The sequence below is a fragment of the Pyxicephalus adspersus genome, chromosome 3, assembly GCF_032062135.1.
Source record: "Pyxicephalus adspersus chromosome 3, UCB_Pads_2.0, whole genome shotgun sequence".
NCBI lineage: Eukaryota > Metazoa > Chordata > Amphibia > Anura > Pyxicephalidae > Pyxicephalus > Pyxicephalus adspersus.
Window position 1 is genome coordinate 102922448 of NC_092860.1, and position 18500 is coordinate 102940947.

At 37.1% G+C, this 18500-nt stretch overlaps 1 protein-coding gene across 1 annotated transcript in view; it reads right to left on the bottom strand.

Annotated features, from left to right (window-relative positions):
- The window catches only part of INPP4B (inositol polyphosphate-4-phosphatase type II B), a gene marked incomplete in the record, with an annotated part of 326843 nt that overhangs the window by 125169 nt on the left and 183174 nt on the right, over positions 1 to 18500 (bottom strand). Inside the window, 1 exon segment of the mRNA XM_072405866.1 lies at positions 17165 to 17244. Coding sequence (XP_072261967.1) covers positions 17165 to 17244 — 80 coding nt within the window.

Genomic DNA, 18500 nt, shown 5'->3' on the forward strand with positions numbered 1-18500 from the left:
TAAGGTAATTAAATTTGTTTTTCTTAAGTGTATCTTCAAAATCAGTGTCTACATAGTTCCACCACATAACAATTACTGTGAAGATTTCTTTCATATGGTTGCTGGTGCCAAAGATATAGCATAACATACCAAGGTAACATAGTCTGCAGATTAGATTCCCCAATATATACAAATCTGATAGAGAAGATTTAGCTTTGGGCAAGTATGGGTTTTCCCCAGTTGCCTTGTACCTATATCAGTTAAATAAAAACATTGGTTAAGGAGCACCTAGTACATTTTATATATTAGAAAGATACTACACAATATGGGAGCTGCGAAGAGCTTTGTGGCTGTGCAAAAATTGATCAAGACTTGAATAAATTAAATACAATTAGTATTTGCCTAATTCACAGTTAAATGGTAATTATTTGTTACTACTTAGCAATTTTTGTTGTAAATTTTCCAATTAACTCTATATAATATCATATACAAAATCAGCTCTGCATTTGTTCTCTGATAACTGATTCTAGTAGAATAACCAATGGACAAGAAACTGAATTTTCAAAGTGTCACCTTCAATGTTAAAGTGGAACTAGACTCCAATTTTAAAAATGGAGATCAGTCAGGTGTTTAATGCAGAAAGGGGTAGGTGATTTCCCATACCTATTCACCACCCAGCTGTCACATTTTGCTGAGCTGTGCTTGTGCAGCTCGGTATTTGTTGCCAGTTATAGCTGGCAATCCCGGCTTCCCTTGCAGGTTCTTGGACTGAATGAATTATCATCCTGGCCCAGCCAATCAAGATGGCAGAAGACTGGAATTAAGATGGTGGTGCCTGCGACTGAATTGGGAGAGATGAGCGTTGACTGGGTTTACAAAAATGATGGGTTTTTTCCTCCTGATATATATCATCCTACTGTCTCGAGTTTATATTAGGCCTCTTTCCCAAGTCCTTGAACATGCTCTGCACCCAGCCATGAACTATTCTTTCCACCCAAAAGGCATGCATCAAACAGGTCAGCCATGGGTTTGTCTCTAGGCCTAAACTTGACACTTGTATATGGACATGGAAGACTGTAGGAATATAAGGCAATATAGTATGTAAACAATATCTGACTTTCGGCAGAGTGACAACATATTATTGTACCAATCAACATTCTCCTTTTCATCCAATGTAATTAGTTGATGTAGGTTACTGCATTTTGGACATTGTTATTGCTTTTTGCACTGACTTTTTATATAACTTCAACAAAATGCAATCTTACCTTCAACATTCTTGTTTGGAAGGGAAACAGGAACTCTGAATAAGTAGAGCAATCTGTCACCTTACTGCATACACATACTGCTATTTTCATCATCCTATTTATGTCTTAGATGATTTCTGAAGGTCAATGCTGAGCTGATTGTGAGCGGAACACAGTGTTTTAATTTAGTTCTTTACATAGAGCTCTGTGAAAGCTGCAAATTCTGTGTTCTGAGGATTACCCTCAAAGCCTGTTTCTAGGAACTGGTAATTTCATTTATATTTAACAGGAATTTGAAGTAGCTTATCCTAAAACTAAATTAAGAGTAGTCAGGTGTGCGAGAAGTTGCCAGAGCCAACAAGCATCATCAATATTATTAGCATCATATCTTTGTAACTAAAAACACTTAATAATAGTTCAAACTTTACAAGTTCAAAAAATCAACCATCACAACACATCTCAATTAAATGAGCTGGTTGAATTTCAACAGCTGATTACGAACATATTTTCAGTAGAAGATCAGATGATCAAATAAAATGTAAATGAAAGACAGGGGGTTTTGTATTGTTAAGAATACAATATTTACTATATACTAATTGCATACATTGTTGGCATTATCTATATTTTATTGCACAAACATGGTGAAGTACTCCTCCGCTTTTATATGTTTATACGGAAGGTATAATACAGATCATGCTGTTCAGCCATTGGATAAACCTGCAGGATCAGGTCAAACGTCAGCATATTTGTGCACCAATACCTATAAAAAATGTTTGGCAAGTCTGACTGCCATCCATTGCTAATAGTAGAAAAAGATAACACAAATTGAGTGATTGTTCAGGGTGTACAGGATGTCCCCTAAAAGGCAGTTCCCTAAACAAACAAGCAGCTCTTTAACTGTTTCTGTCAGCAGGTAGCCATCCATAGTTCATCCATCAGCAGGCTACCACTTCAGAGAGAATGACAAAGCCCTGTGCATCATTCAGTTCACACACATGTAAGGTAACACATATATAATGTCTATGCACTACTGAGACGTATATTGAGGTCTGGCTATGTTAACTTATTAAGGAAAGCTAACTTAAAGTTCTAAAAAGCCTTTGTTCTCCAGGACCAAAAACAGGCCTGAGATTTTGTAAAAACCATACCTTTGGATTCACCATATAAGTCATCATACCTGGAGTCCCTTAACATGTGTAGATAAATCTTTAATCCAGTGCCTTACTGTGGGTTATGGAAGTTATGCTTTTCCAGGTGGTGCATTGTACTTAACTGCCCTCATTCAGGAAAAAAAAACTGGATAAATGTTTGCATCAGCCTGAAATACATTTACAGCTACTATTTTTTTTGCTTCATCATTAATAATTTAGTCCCTTGGTCTGTAGTCTGGAAGACCATACCAAGAATATTTTGTATATCTTTTCAGCCTCACATAACCCCCACATAGTTCAGTCCTTTATCCAGTGCTATGCTACGTTGGTCAATTATACTGTCTATTAAACGTTAATATTTAGGTCTAACTCTACAACTTAAAAATAAATTATATGGGAATCCACAGCAAGAAAATTAATCTTTTACTTGTGAATGCTACTAGCACACAAATCAACAAACAGCTCCATAAACGTCTGGGGAGCAGCCATCATTAGCTGTGTCAGACGCTGTGAATGTAAAGTACCACTGGTGCAATGCTGCTATCAAAACAACAAACATGCCGTGCATTTCAAACACATCAGCCCAAGAATGCAAGATTAATGTCCTGCTTGGTCAGAATGGAAGAAATGTCGCTGTAAAATATAGACGACACAAAAAGTGTTGAGTTTTTAAATAGTAGAGAAAGGGAAAAAATCTCATTCTCAAACTGTAAGTGTTGTTTTTAATATCTATTTGTGTTGTGTTGAGGAACTAATTTTCACTGCTCAGCACTTATCTCAGGAGCCCCGCTGTGCTTATATTGCTTGAGAGGAAACAGCTTGGCCTGCCGTCAGTAATTCTTTATTAGTAGTTTAGGAAAGGTAAACTTACTTACAAAAAATAGAAGTTTCTTGAGATGTGAACCATATTGTGGCACCTGTCACGGTTGGAAGATTTAATTTTATTTAGAGCAGAGTCTAATGAATATTAAGCAATTCCGAACATTTGCTTGTGCAGATAACCCAATATGTAGCAGTTAGGGGATCTTAGATGGTTGTGCTTTGTTTATCACACACCAAACTGTGCACAAAACATAAATAATAGTTTGCCAAAAAGCTTTTAAATTAAATATATTTACTTGGCTTTCAAACTTTGGATCACTGGCTGTGAAAGAGATAAAACGTTCATTCACTGAAGAAGAGAAACCCAGCCAACTGAAAAACTAAGCCTAAAAAAAATATTTAGGTCTGTCCTCACTAAATTGCTTATAGGAAGCAAATAGAGTACCTATGTACAGTGCAGATGTAACCTATTTCTTGTGTGACTTACAATAGCATTGTAAGGAATCAAATGATTTCACTGTAAGGATACCAAGGTTTTAGAAGTACTCAGGGAAGCCAGAAGACTGAAATACCTTTAAACAAAGGAGTAATGGCAACTAATACTACATTTTCGTATTATATCCCCAATGCTGAGCCATGGCTCATTATTGTTATTCTTCAATAAGGAAAGACAGTAACAAAAATACTGTCTTAGGAGGAGTGTGAAAAGTTTAATACCGAAAAAAGCCAACACAAGTGTAAACCTTCTACATTATATTCAACACTAAACAAAGTTTTGCCTGGAATGAAGTTTTAATACAGCTGAAAGGATGGGGGGAGCAGAGCACTATACTGGTATTTATACTTGAATAGGGTGTTTTGTCTTTGTCTTAAGGTACAAAGCTGAATCTTGTGAACTGCAGAGGTTCTGCCAACCCTATATTAGGATGGGGGTTGTTTACACTGGGACATTATGTATTTTGCACAAAAAGGGCAACAGCCCATTCCTATTAACAAGCTGTGGCAATGCCCAATAAAACACTTCTTTTACAGTTCATAACAATAAATGCACATTAATACACATTGTACATAATGTCATGATGCTGTTTATTTTTAAAAGCACCCCGATGCTTTTACCTAGCAGGTCAAACAATGCACTTGCAGCCCCCAGGAAAAAAATGTGATTCAGCCTATTTATAAATTATACATTTAGCCACCCTCACTTATCAGAAAGAGCATTGCTACTAGCAAATCTTCAATATTAAGTTCACTTAAATACATGGCTTTCAGTAAATAACTTTTGAAGACTTTTTATTCGTTTATTTGTACAATTATTAGTAGAACCTGGACACCATGCAATTTTTAATTAAGAACAACACTAAATGAAGGACAAAGTATAATGGCACCTAGAATTCATTTTTCATGCATTTAAAGCAACTAGAAAAACATAGGAACATGTCTGTTATTAACAATGTTATGTTTGTTCCTAATGTATCACAAAATACTTCAGTGTTTTATTTACAAAGATTAGTTCCTATTATCTCTGGAACTTGACTTGAGAAGTAGAGGTTCCTGTCAGCGCTTAAGCTAGAGGCAAAACAAACAAGTCAATATCTCCGATCTAAAACAAAGCTTGTTTTCCGATATGTGCTGCACAGAATACATTTGTGCTTTAGTTAACTCGGTGCACTTGCAGGGTTGGCCAGTGTAGAGATGTCCTCTAAATCTTACTTGAGTAGAGATTATGCTTGATGTTCTATACTTTGCACCTGTTTAATACATAGTTTATCTGTCCTATGCCCAGAAACATAAAAAATGATAAAGTGAGCATGATGTGGATACCAAACATGCAGTAAAAGCAAAGTAATGGACTATATTTACCATATACACCTTAGGGAGAACAGAGTTCAACCTTTTCTATATTTTACTGTACAAAATTAATTGAATATGATTGAACTTGGATAATTAAAGCCAAGAACAAATGTGTAAAATACTGAAGCCTACTAATCCTTAGATGTGGTAGTAGTGTTTCATTATTCAGGCTAGGAACATTTTCAGTACAAAAACACCTGTTGATCTGGCCAGAAATAAAGAAGGTTTGTAACTACTTTACTTTTGTAAACCAAATTGAAAGCCAAAATGTTATCTTTTTTACTCTGAAAACTACTTATTTCCACAAACAATACAGATGAACAAAGCCAAGCATGTTTGTAGTCCAGCCTGGGCGGCAATCTAGGTTCATAAACATTAGAGGATCTAGTATAGCCTCCCTAGGAGAGGTTCATTACAGAGATTATAATTTATGCTTTAAACTTGTTTCATCATTTGTTTCATCTGTACCGAGATTTCCAGCCTCAATCCATCAACTCATTCTGCATGGTTTACCCACAAATGATGTGCCGCTTTAGCTACCCTAGTGAAAAGAAGAAAAGGATTGTATTTCTAAACCATGCCCCCTGAAAAAAACTGCTTTAATGTCCTGTTGTTTGGGGGATACCCTTCCTTACTTTTGATAAAGTGCAAACCACAGTAGAGACATTAGATGACTTGTAGACAGATCATACAAAGGCTGATCAACTACAACACCTGCATCTCCTGTACCTGTATGCAGACATTTGAGATTGGCCCACGGGTGTCAAAGCTAAAGCACATGGCAGATTCCAAAGAGTTAAAAAAATAAATCAATAGCAGACTGTGCAACAAAACTGGATAATGTGTATCATTGCTAATAACCATGATCATTCATCTGATAAGGTTCCACACTCACCACTAAAAAATGGGAAAGTTGAAACTGTGGACAGCAGCTGGCTTTATTTCTTTACCAAAAAAGGCCAAACAATTATGTGCTTCTCATGAACACTAATTTACTATCAATTACACCAAACTTTACCCCAGACAATATGAACCCAGACAGTTCTTCCTTCAGAAATAATAAATAAAACTCTTTGGAAGTAACTTCTTTTTAATGATTTATGATTGCCAAGTGAAATAATATGGCCTGCCATCTCAGGGTAAAAGCTTAGCAGGGAATCATATGACACAGCTGCTAAAAGAAAGAAAAGTCAATCACTTACATGCAGCTTAGCATTAATAAAGTCTGCTTGATAAACATACCTCCCGGCCTGTTCTGTAATATGAAATGACCAGCTAATGGCTTAATGCATACCCCCAAGGAAATGGAGAACAGGGATTTCCCCTTCACTGTTGAAGATCCAAGCCAATCTAGAAGGGTATGATTAGATTGAATTCTTCTTTGCTGAATTAAGTGAAATTTTCAATATATTTCTGCTCCCTACATATTATCTTGATTATTAATACATTCTGAATTATGTAAATCACAAGTCTATTAATTAGATCCCTTGGCCATCACTAGTATCCTATAAAAAGAATGGAAAGCAAGTATCTGTACAACCTTCCCTATTATTTATGTATGACAGCAGGGAGCTGAGGGTGGAAAAAAAGGTTTCATACACTTATCTTCTTCTCAAATCTACTCTTATCCTTCATCTTATAAAAAACAAAAAGGACTCTCAAAGGGTATATAACATGACATGACACAAAATACCTCTGATCATCATATTTATTTCAACCTACATTTAAAATAAAGAAGTAAACAAAGGTGAATTTAGGTAAAAATGACTTTGGGTTTTTGGTATAAACAGTCATCAATTAATTTAAAGTCCTGCGTCTTATACTTATCACTTTATGTGGCAATACATCATGCAGTTACTGGAGGCAAAATGTTATGGAACTGAAAACATTTGCAGCAGTATACTCTTGACACTGTAACCCGCAATAAGGAAATAATCATAAATGCCAACTACAATAAATAAGAAGCTGGGAATCCAGTTAAGTAATGTATATGCAAACCCAATAATTAAAATTTCAAATGCATGCAGCAGATTCAAAATGAACACTGAACAAAAACATGGGTGAAAAATTCTTCCTATGACAGATAATTTTGCAAAAGGTCCATTGTTGAGTTGTAACATCCTGGTCAGCATATCCCTGTCCTTGAAGGTTTATTGAAAACTGGTATGGAAAAAAACATATTGAAGTCAGCATGACTGGTTGAAGGTTTTTTATATGTTGGGCATAAGTATGGTTAACAAAGGCATATGTCTGCTAATGAATTGCTTTCTTACCTTATTTAAATCAATGTGAATGCAAATATGACTTAAATCATCCCAGAAGCAACCTAAAGAAGCTCAGTGCAACTAAGCAGCATCCTACAGCAACTCTTAAGCTAATTTTACCCACCCGCATTTGTCTTACTTATGTACAGTCCAAGCCTTTATGCTTATCATATTAGTCTTAAAGTATCCATTACTCCAGATGTATGAAATATATATTATGCTTGTCACAAACTGGAGATTACCATTTATTGTCAATCTCTCTGTGTACTGGCATATTATAATATGGGACTTACTGGGAGAATAGCTTGTGGGGTTCATTATCACCAGTGCTTGCATGTTGATTAAATCTCATTTAGTAGCACAGCTATAAAATCCAATGGCCTTTTATAGGATTATCTAGGATTTCAATGGTCAGACCGGCACAGTAATAAAAGACAAAGGTTTTGGATGATGTTCCTGTATTGTATTTCCACATGTAAGGACACAATCACATATTTTTAAAATAAAATATTTAACAAAACAGCCTAGATTAATATAGAAATTAACTAGTTCACAAAGTGTTTTTGGAAACCTGGAATATTACAGTCCCTGTAAATACATGAAATTTAGTGGTAGTGTCAGTAAGGCATGCTGTCTCTGTTCAAAGTCTAACCTTCTGCCCCAGAAAAACCCTCTTGGCTGATTATATCTCAGTTCATACTAGTTCAGAATCTTCTTTTTAACCAGACCTGAACATAAGTGAGGTCTAGCTATGCTGCACTGCTCTTCACATCTATGTGTTTGTCTTCCGCTGTCAGTCAGTGTGCTTGTGTAGCTCCCAGAAATCAAAAGAAACACCTTTCCTTCCAAACTTAGCTAACGGCGGTACTATTAAGTTCACTTTTCAGTATTCAGTAATAGTATCCCACTGCAATATATTAAACTCTGGTTCTAACAGAGTTTACAGAAAAAAAACAGCAGAAGCTTACATTAATTATGTCTGCTGGAGGTAAAGTCTGCTTATATCAAAATAACAGCTTCGATTTTGACATAAAACACAATTTCTACATCCTGTTCCCTGTGATATAAACTAATCATTTTGTGAAATATTACATTATTTTAGTAAGTGACGTCTAAACATAATTCCACCAAGGAATTGTCTCTTTTAGGTGTTATCTAGTTATTCTACAATAGATCAAATAAATCAGATGTGAATCCATTTCTGTGGTCTGCCATTATCTACAGCAGAAAACATTAATTACACAATTCCAGGCATATTTATTTCTCAATACTGCTTCACGTTTTCTTTTTTGTTTTTGTTTTTTACAGGCACTGAAAAAGCTGAGCAACTTAAACAGGAAAACAGCCTTCCCAATCTAACATACATACACTGCAGAAAACCTGAGATTACAATGATATATCTGTTGGAACGTAGTTTTAGGACCAAGCCCACCAAGGTCATATGGACCTGGTTCCCAAATGGATCATCTCATATAATCACCTCTAACTATTGAAACTAAAGGATTTGTTTAAGATATTACAAACAGACAATGGAGAGACCTTATGTCCCCCCCCCCCACCTATTCCAGAAAGAAATATTATTGCATATCTGTGTGGTTATAAAGTCACAAATGTAATAGTTACATTATTTGCCTATTTTACATTTTGTATGCCCATTCTAAATTGTAGGGACGTCCGTGAAAAAGGAAATGCATACAGGTCCCATGGAGATCCTTTTTCTAGGTGTGTAGTAGACCTAAATTGTATTTCCGGCCAAAACGTATTTTCTTAATTTTGCATAATCTGTGTAAAAATATTTTTCCAGGGTTGGAACTCAATTCCAAACTTCCCAGTTGGTGACCACTACAAGCCTCTATGATTATAACTTTTCTATAGAAATGAATAGGGCCAGATTGAGGCATGAATTTCCCCAAAACCAGGGCCTATATTTATAATCAATCTATCTATTTGCAATCTATATTGTAAATTAATTTTCTGAAACTTTGTAAAAAGTGCTGGCAATATTTTTTACAAATAATTCACAACAGTGCAGTAATCTTTGGATGATTCAGAATTTACTTTACTGAGGTGAAGAAATAGGGGTTCCTATTATCTGGTATATGTACTGCACTTCTTCCAGTAAGGTACTGAAGGTTTACTACCCTAGCACTGCACAGATGATGCGTAAACAGGAAGAATTTTGACAAATTCTGTTTCTGTTAACAACAATTTTTTATTTGTTTGATTACTTTGATTACTTAAAAAATAGTGGTTCTACACCTTGGTAAAAGGTACAACGTTTTCCTAATATATGTGGACCCAATAATTTCTTTGCCTCATTCCCCCCTTTAAGTCGGTTTTGTTTTGTCCTTTTGTATTATTAAGCATTGTTTTCATGTATTTCTAAACCGTTTGCATTGCACATATTATGTTTTTTTTGTGCACGCATATAAACGATGATTACAAATATACTGCCATACTAGATATTTTTGAAAGACACTTTTTATTTTTAAATAAATATCACATATTCTATTGTTGCTCTCCCACAGTGGTTCCCATGTCTGTTTGTTTCCGTGGGTCACTTTTAATAATTACAATATTCCTATGGCCTATATTTCAGAAAAAAATGCAGTAATAAACATTTAATTTTTAAACAGCAATGTGTACTGATATAAGTGCCTGGAAAAGAAATTGTCAACTGCACATAAGGTAAATTTGCTACAGCTGCAAAAGCCAAAGTTATCTCCAGTATCCTCTCTGGAAAAGTACTCTCTGGATGATCCCTTTTATTCTGCACATCATAAGGTTGCTAAAAATTCCTCACGACTCAATATCTTCTATAGGAAGTCAGGAGAGAAAATTGAGATTGTTCAGGGACATGCCCTTTACTAAAAGTTTGTAAAAGTTAGACTATGTGTTCTCAATAAGGTCAGTATTTAGCTACATTGGTAAGGTTTTTAATTTCAGCATTGCATGACCTGCAACAGGTACAAATACCATGGCTGCAGGCAGGCCAAATATATATCATTTCCCCCCTGAGCTTGCTATCTTGTGCTGCTCCTAGTGTGAAGAACCAAAAAAGTTTACCAAGGACTTACTGTTGTTTTATACCAAAAGAAATAGGATCATAATTAAGTGAAATATTACAATCAGGAAGAGGTCTGCAGCCACCATAAATACAGCCAACATAAATATTGTACTGACACAACCTGAAATCTCTACACACACAATCAGTACTGCACTGACACAACCAGAAACATGTCCACAATGACACATGCAGTACCAAACTTCTATTGCTAGAAACATGTCCTTAGAGACAATACCATACTGACAGCATCTCAAGTATGTCACAACAAGTGTCACACTGAGAATGCCAGTAAGTTATTATAATTAATACTATTAAACAGGATTTATATAGTGCCAACATATTAGGCAGGGATGTACATTAGATAGGGGTTGCAAATGACAGACGAATACAGACAGTGATACAGGAGGAGAGGACCCTGCCCTGAAGAGCTTACAATCTAGGAGGTTGGGGAAGTAACACACAGTAGAGATATGTAGTGGTGGGAAGTAGTGACAGTATCAAAAGACAGAAAACGATGGGTAGGCAAGTTTGAAAAAATGGGTTTTGAGTGCTCTTTTAAATGAGGAGAAAGTAGGAGCAAGCCTAATGTGATGCGGAAGATTATTCCAGAGTGTTGGGGCAGCTCTAGAAAAGTCTTTGAGCCATGTGTGTGATGAGGTTGTGAGTTAGGAAGTCAGTATAAGTCATTAGAGAAACGAAGAGAGTGGCTAGGGGAGGTCAGAAAGGTAAGTGGGACAAGATCTGTGGAGGGATTTGAAGGCAAAACACAAGAGCTTGAATTTGATTCTAAGGTGAAATGGAAGCCAATGAAGAGAACTGCAAAGATATGCAGCAGAAGAAGAGCGGTGGGAAGGATGAATGAGTCTGAGTGCAGCATTTATATTAGATTGTAGAGGAGAGAGTCGGGTTAGTGGAATTCCAGGGAGGAGGAGGTTACAGTAGTCCAGACGAGAGATGATAACAGCATGTACAAGGAGTTTGGTGGTCTCAGAGGACAGGTAGGGGTGGATTTTGGAGATGTTGTGTAGATGTAAGTGACAGGACCTGGAAATGTTCTGAAAATGGGGGGTAAATGAGAGGGCAAATTTAAAGGTGACGCCCTAGACAATGTGCCTGAGGGGAGGGCCGAATACCAGTGTTGGTAACAGTTAGGAATATGTCAGGGGGGATTTGGAATGTGAGGGAGGGGGGAAGATGATGAGTTCTGTTTTATCCAGGTTGAGTTTCAGGAATCAGTCAGACATCCATGATGAGATGGCTGACAGGCAGCATGAGACCTTATCCAGGACTGAGGGGGAACAGGTCAGGGGTGGACAGATAGATTTGAGTGTCATCAGCGTACAGATAGTACTGTAAGCCAAAGGAGGATATGACACTACTGAGAGAAGAGGTGTACAGAGAAAAGAAAACCGGTCCAAGGACTGACCCTTACGGAACACCAACAGGGAGTAGAGTAGGAGAGGAGGAATTACCATTGAAAGAAACTTGAAAGGAGCGGTCAGACAGATAGGAAGCAAACCAAGAGAGAGCAGTGTCATTGATACCAATAGAGCACATGATTTGTATTAAAAGGGGGTGATCAGCAGTGTCAAAAGCAGAGGAAAGATCAATAAGAAGGAGGGAAAAGTTGCCTTGAGACTTAGCTCTGATGAGGTCATTGGCCACTTTAGTAAGGGCTGTTTCAGTGGAGTGGGCAGCTCTAAAACCAGACTGGAGAGGGTCAAGGAGAGAGTTAGTGCTTAGGTAATCATTGAGTCTTTTGTAGACAAGGCACCCAAATAGTTTGCAAACATATAAGAGAAGTGAGATAGGACGGTAGCTAGAAGGTACGGAGGGGTTTAGTGGGAGTTTCTTCAGAATAGGGAGAATTATGGAATGTTTTAAAGAGGAGGGGTAGATACAAGTAGAGACAAAGAGGTGGAATAGTTTGGTTAGGGTGGAGGCCAGGGTGGAGGAATGGGCAAGGAGTAGATCAGAGGGAATTGGGACAAGTGTACAGGTAGTAGATGGAGATTATGAGAGAAGAGACTTCATCCACAGTAACAGGGCTGAGGGAGGCCAGTGATGTTTTATAGGTGTAAGGGGAGGGTATGGTTGGAGTTGCGCGGTGAGCAGAGACATCAATTCTGGTTTTCTCTATTTTATCTCTAAAGTAGGTGGCAATGTCTTGGGCGGAGAAGGTTGTTGTGGGGGGAGCAGGTGTGGGTTTTAGGAGGGAGTCAGTTGTTGAGAAGAGGCTGCGTGGGTTGGAAGCTTGAGAGGAAATGACAGCGAAGAAATCATTTTATTTGTTGACAGTGTGTTTGGTGTTAAAGTTTTGTAGCTTGGCTTTGTAGTACATGATGTCAGCGCTGAGGCCAGATTTCCTCCACTTGCGCTCAGCTGCACGAACAGTCCTTTGTAGATGTATGGTGTGATTGTTGTGCCAGGGTTGGGTGTTAGCAGGATAGGGGTAGCGGAAGGTGGCAGGGGCAACTTTATTCAGAGCCAGAGAAAGAGTGCGGTTGAATCGAGTGGCAGCTTTATCCGGAGATGTGATTTTAGAGGGGGTGGGGGTTAGGGACGCAAGGCAGTTCGAGAATAGGTTGTGGTCAAGGTTACGGATATCTCTCTACCATTGACCAGGTCTGAGATGAGGCAAAGGCTGGCAAGAGTTAGATAGGTTGAAGGTGATAAGAAGAGATAATGTGATTAAAAAGAGGAAATAGGGAGTTGTCAAGGTGAGTGAGGCTGCAGAGTTTAGAAAATACAAGGTCAAAAGTGTGTCGGGCGATGTGTGCGGGGCAGTTTATGTTCTGTGTGAGTCCAAAGAAAGAGGTAATGGAGAGTAGTTTGGCTCCATTAGAGAGATGGCCAAAGAAAGCTGGCCTAAGCACAGATCTACTTCATTGTATCTAAATCTATAACTTTTTCCTTCGTTTTGGATGAAATGTGGTAGTGTAAAAACATTTAAAAAAATATTTATTGCCACATAGTTCCCACTGGGAGAGAGAATTACTCTATCTATTTGTCCTGATAATCTGGTAAAGAAAATAATGGAAAGAACAAAATTTTAGAGAGGACAGAGAACAGGAGGTAAAGGAAAATCTTCCAAAAGTTTACCTATACTTTTTAAAAGGGAAAAATCCAACACTTGCAGAGGATGCACACTGTCTATGATCCCGAGGCATGAAACCATTTATTACAAGCTTGGGGTGGCAGTAAAGACCAGGGGAATTAGGCAGGCTGCAGCTAAGATCTATTTAGGTACTATTACCAGTGGCTGAATGGTATGATGCCGAGTGGCTCCCTGCAGTCACTCACACAGCAGCACTGTACATGTATTTGCACATTTGACTTACAGCAGTGAACAGCACTAGTACCGCTTGCTGCCACCCATTCTTATGAAGCTGCTGCAGGGAGACACTACCATGTAGCAACTCCTGAGAGATAGGTGGTTCCTGGCATGAGAAAGTGGAAATTACACTGCAGCCTCAACGCAAGTGTGAACCTAACCTTTCAATGCTCAGCTAAATTTGAAAAAGGAATTGTATAATGGTGACAGAAAAACATCAAGAGAATGGAGGCAAAACCACTGGAAGCAATGACATCTTTGGCCATGGCCTATGTAGCCTAGCAAAGAATTCAGCATTGCTTTATATACTTTCTGCCACTCAAAAAGTGTTGGCAGTCTGTAGTGAAGTACACACATATATTCTTCCCCCAGCATGCATGGCATAGTTAGAACTGATCTACTACTTAAAGATCCAAGACTATCATATGCTGCCTATCAGGGAAGCCTGGGTGAGAAAAGCTCAAATTTACCATTAACTGTACCATGATCCTAGGGCTTTTAAATCTTAACATACAGTATTTGCTAGTAATTAGATTCCAAACATCTTTGGAGGCTATCAAGTAAACAGTACGATACAGAGCAGTTGGGATGGAGGATGAAGACAATATAGCTGTGTATAGTTCATGAATGAACACACAAACTGGGGCTTTTGGCACTGACAAAGAATGCCCCTATTAGACAGAATTGTCTGACCCTGTGAATGTAAACATATGTTCCTATGACAGGTAAAAAGAGTCTCAGGAGTCCTGAATTAGCCCTGGCTAGCTTTACTTGATATATACTTTGTAATTAGCTGAGCTGACTAAATATTATTAATAGCCACAGGTGAAGATGTGTGATGCTAAAAAAATGCAGCTGCAGCTATTTGCATAAGAGTATTTACTTGGGAACTTAACTTAAATCCCAAATGCACACCACAAGAATGTCTAGGGGCAAAATGGATAGGAAAACGCATTAAAAAATCAACTGCACCAAAACAAGGGTACATCGGATACATTAATCACAAGGTAGCAATTCGTTTGCACAGATTTTGAGATAATTTTTCAGCTTGGTTTATACATAGCCTGCAAAATGTGGAACTATATTCTTACAATTGGACTTCTCAACAAGATAAATATAGAATATAACCTTTGAAATAAGATCCTATAAGTTACACTAATTGGCTGTGCTTTGGTTGAACAGGAGACAGAATGTTATTTTATTCACTGTGAGCTTGTGATGTTCCAGGTTTAAAGAAAAAATTCTTATGCCAATTTGACACCTATTTTAAAAGACAAATTAACTCAACTGCAGTGAAAACATTCCACAAAATAAAAGAAACAGATTTATAACTTATTTTTACTAATTAAGCTAAAGAACTGACAAAGATTTGACTTTCAAATTGATAGAAAATGGAGCCGGCAAATTTAGCTGTACAACATTGGTTAAAAAGAGAGCTGTGGAGACATTTCCTATCTGTAACCCTTCAAAAGTTTTCTTTCAAATAGTCTTCAATCCAATTGAACAAGAAAGGATAAGGCTGGTTTAATGAGCAAGAGATGATTTCATGAGGGCAGCTATGATTTTTCTTTCCTGCTGCTGGAATCTTAAAAGCAATTCTCTGCCACAGCGTTACTGCTATCTTACCATAGGGGATCATATCAAAGAGGCAGCAGCTGTTTCTGACCCATCAAATACTAAACACTTGAAGTGAATAGTTGACATTTTACTTTAACTTTTGTCTGGGGTGAAAACAAGCATTAAACTCTAACATCTTGGAACTAAAGTTATGGAGGTCAAAACATCCAAGAAAAAAGTAAATATAAGCACAAATTTGTTAAAAATTTCTCTGTTTAGTTAGTGTTTTATTTTTCTTTATTTAAAAAAATTGTGGGACACTTTAAAGGGGATTAATGGCAAGAGCTCATGCCCACTAGTGGTTTGGGGTAATGTATTATAAAACTCATGTTAGCTCAAATTATACCCATGCATGAAACACAATGGGGCTGATACAGTATATTAAAGCTCCCCAAGACTGGAGAGGATACACTTTTATCAGTGAAGCTGGGTGATCCAGCAAACCTGCATTGGATTTCTTAAAAGTTATTTGCTATTTGTTAGCAAATGTTTTCAATCCTGGACCAGATCCATTCCAGGTTTGATTGATCACCCACATTTACCGATGAAAGTGTAGCCTCTTCAGCCCCCGAGAGCTTTCATAAATGATGTCTTGTCTTTGTAATGTTTTTTGTAATGTCTTTCATTTTGAATGGTAACCCACTGCATCTAGGTAGAATACCGCAACACGATTGCACTGCAGATCCTCCTTATACAGCTGTGAGTTCACTTAAAAAAATGTTTTTTTTTGTGAGTTGTGATTGGAAGCTCAACTAATATAAGGCTGAGGCAATAATATATCATAATAAAATAAAAAGTGAGGCCTGTAACGAGCGAGGAAGAAGCATAGGGGAAGGCCGTCATGACTGGGCAGTCAGGGGGCAGATAGCATGGGGTTAAAAGTTTAATATTGAACTGTGTTTAGGCACAACGACAGATCTGTGAATCAAATGTCTATGGTGACCGCTTATGTGTTTGAGTGCAAACAAAACACAAAAGCAGATGAGGGTTTGACTGGGTGTATACATAACTATGTGTTCATGCTAAACACACAGCTTTCATTGATGTATGTTGGATTCTGTTGTTTGCATTAATCTGTATGAATCTTTTTATTTATTTTTACCAGGTTATTTTTATTTTTATTCCAGAATGGCATGCTAATAACACATTTAAAGACGCAGCCTATTATGTACATGACCTATGTTTGTTACAGCTGTTTGGAAAACTGGAAATTATCAGAGGTGCTCACTGCACTAAGGAGGTGGGAGCAAATAATTTTTTTTATCTGCATTCTAGATAGAAATGTCTTTAGAAAAGGCCTTGGGGCTGGCATACAAACCAAATACATGTGGGCATTTGCAATAAACTCATTTTCCTAAAAAGTGTTAAAATTACATATATATCCCATTTTTTGTTCATAAATGTATAAATGGCCAAAGTGATTTACAAGTGACTTACAGTAAATTCTTCTGAATACCAAAAACACAACTCAGGCATGCAACCCTTACACAATCTGTTGATTATACAGCTAGTCTTATTGCTGCAGAAATTACTCTGCAAAATGTAATTTTATTCCAATGCATGTATGTAAATGTTTCTGGTATATGTACAGTAATTGTATGCTAGAAAACCTTCATAAATAATTTGCTTTTGTGCACTTAATAAAAGCTTACTAATTGTTGAGTAGGTGCTGTAGTCCATCAAAGGTTTCTGGTTACCAACAGACAAAGGTATGCTAATCAAGTTTACTAGTTAAAGTCCCAACATTCTATGCTCCAGAATACAATAACATGTAAGTATGTAAAAATTATATTTTGGACCCACATACAGAACTTTTTGAATGCTAAACAACCTACTTGAGATTTAGAGACAAGGACTGTTCCTTTGATTTGACCAGATCCTTCACTCTGAAAGTGGTGCAGCCCAGGAAAATTTTCTGAAAAGGAAAGATAATTTAATTACTATCTAAGCTCAATAAAACACGGTAAAACAAAGTGAACAAATACATAACACAAAATAAAACTCAGAGTTAGAATATATAATATTCAATTTCTCAACTATTCATTATAAAAAGAAAAAGAAGCTGTTGAGACTAGATACAGTTTCAAAAGTCAGTTACCAATATTAGATAAACACCCAGCCTAATCTTCATATTGCAGTGATGGTTATCTTAAAGATCTCTTTTTTTCTTTATGAGAGAGTATTTTCCTTTAAATGGAAGCAATTACAAATTAACTAAAAAATGGCTTAAAATTGCAGTCCTTTGCTGTCCAGACTTGTACAGTGTCTTTTATACTCATATTCTTTGGGATTTAGAAGAGGGAACAAGTCATAGGAAGCTCATAAATCGTGCAGACAACATTCAACTTTCCAGCAAATCGTGACCCTTATGGAGACTCCGCACCCTAATATTACATATAAATTGTGTTAACTACTTAGGAACTATGATGACTACATTGTGCAGTATATATTTATTGCTGGTAACATCTTACCACTTCAAGAAATTATGAATTAATAATATTATTACTATTATTATTAATAAACAGAATTCATATCGAGCAAGAATATTACGCAGTGCTGTACATTAAATAGGGGTTGCAAATGACATACAGATACAGAGAGTGTCAAAGGAGGAGGAGAGGACCATGCCCAGAACAGCTTACAATCTAGGAGGTGGAGGAAGTATCACACAATAAGGATGGGGGGGGGGGTGTATGGAGGGGTGGAAAGTAGTGAGGGGTTTAGGAGACAGAAGAAGATAGGTAGGCAAGTTTGAAAAAATGGGTTCGTAATGTAAACCTATTATTGTTGTTGTCAACTATTGCTACCTGGTCCTGAAAATGCTAGATGTCTGGCTGTTATGTTAACCCACCTTAAATACTGAGACAGTTTGCAGATCTCAAAAGTCATCTGTTCCTGCATACTTAAGACATAAATAAAACCAAAAAAAAAACTCTATGACCCCATACTACCTACTCAATCTCTTTTCTTATTTATTCAAAGAAGTTATAAAGTACTACCTCAGGATGGCAAGAAACAACATGAGCAAAAGCCTAGCAATAATCTTGCTATATTTGATGACCAGAACTCGTCTGTCAGGAGCTCTGCCAAAATTTCTTACCTTACCCTTTAGGCCAATGGTCATCTGACTAAAGCTGCGTACACACGTGCAATTTTTGTCGTTGGAAAGGA